Source organism: Halyomorpha halys, unplaced genomic scaffold (genome assembly GCF_000696795.3).
Source record: "Halyomorpha halys isolate HHAL.00 unplaced genomic scaffold, Hhal_1.1 Scaffold414.1, whole genome shotgun sequence".
Lineage (NCBI taxonomy): Eukaryota > Metazoa > Arthropoda > Insecta > Hemiptera > Pentatomidae > Halyomorpha > Halyomorpha halys.
Window position 1 is genome coordinate 130,991 of NW_027106621.1, and position 2,090 is coordinate 133,080.

Consider the following 2,090-nt stretch of genomic DNA (forward strand, 5'->3'; position numbering starts at 1 on the left):
TTTTTATAGCCCTGATGAAGACCTGAAAATCAGGTCGAAACGTCGGCATAAATAAATATTTTTTGTTTATTTATGTTGTTTTTTGCTGACCACACTCCCCGACCATCTTCTCCAATCATTAATCTACAGTCAACTATCTACACCTCATTATACTTTTTTTTTTCATTATTGCCCGACCAACTGATTCTTTAAAGTCTTCATCTGTAAAATTGTCTATTTCTATCCAATCCATTTTATTGAGTTTTGGAAAGAAACAGAATAATACAATAAACTTTCGCTAGATAGCAGATCCAGCTGGAACTATAGAAGGTTCCTTGTATGGTTACCTACTTGAACGTAGATTGGCTCTAAATCTTAGTTTTACCGGCTACTGTTGGCCGGTAAAGTTTACCACTAGATTTGAAGATTAACTTTTCTGGTGCGTTAATAATAATCCATTAATTGTATCCCAAAATCTCCAATCCCATATCACAGCCCTCGAAGGTTGGTGTCGTAATTGGAGGATTAAGATAAATTCCATCAAATCACCTTTACCCTTCGTCGTAAACCTACTGACTGCCCCTGCCCTACAGTTTCATTTAATGATGTTGCCTTTACCCCTGTCGAACAGATCCGCTACCTTGGACTACATCTGGACGAGCGATTAACCTGGAATCCTCACACCAGACTGAGAAGACAGGAAACGGCACGTCGATTTCGACTATTACAGCACTTACTAGGCAAATGGTCTAAACTTCCAACACATTACAAAAGACTGATCTACATGACTGTAATAAGGCCAATCTGGACATATGGAGTTGAGCTTTGGGGTTCCAATAACCTTCGAATTCCTCTCATATTCAATCCTTACAATCCAAAATCCTTCGTAAAATCCTCAATGCTCCTTACTTTCTCACAAATAAAATCATACATAAAGACCTTAATGTACCCTATGCAACCGATCTAGCCGAACCAGATATCACTCCTTTCATTATAAACTCTCTAACCACTCAAGCCCCCTAGTTTCTAATCTTGCATCCCCTTCTATTCCTGACAATCCTCCGAGGCGCCTGAAAAGAAGATGGTCACGAGACCAGCTAATGTAAAATGTCATTAGAGTGCTACCAATGTGTAGTTTCTTTTCTCTACACGCCTGTAACACTTCAATTTAACTTAGATCAGATTTACTAAATGTACTATAACGTATAGTTGAAAATAGCAATAAATAAATATTAAAAAAAAATCTTTTCTGGTGGAACGGATTTTTATTTATTTCACTTGAGATTTAATAAATTGTAGTTTAAACTGTGATGATTGGAGAGGCCCTGCGGAATCAATGAGGCTCTTAGTTGAATTGTTTCTTTCTTTAAAGGAGATTAATAAAAATTACAAAAACATTTTTGGCTTTATTTTGATTGCATGATCCATCCTCTAAATTATTTAAAATTGAGCAAGCAATGATTATTAGTTAGTAATGATATTTATTACATCCTTGACCTTGATAATAAATAATTTACCTATCTCTGCCTGTTTGCAGATAGACATGAGCTTTACTCACGACCTGTGGAACAAGATGCCGCGACCAGCAATGGTACTGGCGCCGATGGTGGACGCTAGCGAGCTTGCTTGGCGTCTCCTGGGGCGCAGGCACGGCGCCACCATCGCCTTCTCGCCCATGTTCCACTCAGTCAATTTCGTTAAAGATGCTCGGTACCGGAGGGAAGCTTTGCAGACTTGCGCTGAAGATTGCCCCTTAGTCATTCAGGTAAGAAATGAGACTTTGCTGTAACCTGAGCTCTTAATGCAAAAGTTATTTCGGTCGTTCGTGGCCGAGCGAGTTAAAGCACCAACTTTGGGGGGGGGGAGGGGTTGACATTTATTCTGTGGCTATTCCACAAAAAGAAGACTTGACCCCTCCCTCTACCATGTGGTTAGAATTGGGTAGTAACCTGTAGATAAACCGTTTCCTCCTCCCCACCGTATATCAGAAATAACAAGGGGAGGATTAAAAAAACAGACTAGAGTTAATGTCTTTAGAAAGTTAGAGAAGGCCCTCCTCAATTTTCTGATCCGGGCCCCTTCCTCCTATTCTTCTAATCTTCATTACTCAC

The 2,090-nt window shown here is 39.6% G+C and overlaps 1 protein-coding gene across 1 annotated transcript in view; it reads left to right on the top strand.

Annotated features, from left to right (window-relative positions):
• Dus1 (Dihydrouridine synthase 1) overlaps nucleotides 1–2,090 on the top strand; it is a gene marked incomplete at its 5' end in the record, with an annotated part of 114,420 nt that overhangs the window by 84,150 nt on the left and 28,180 nt on the right. Inside the window, 1 exon segment of the mRNA XM_067044998.1 lies at nucleotides 1,517–1,744. Coding sequence (XP_066901099.1) covers nucleotides 1,517–1,744 — 228 coding nt within the window.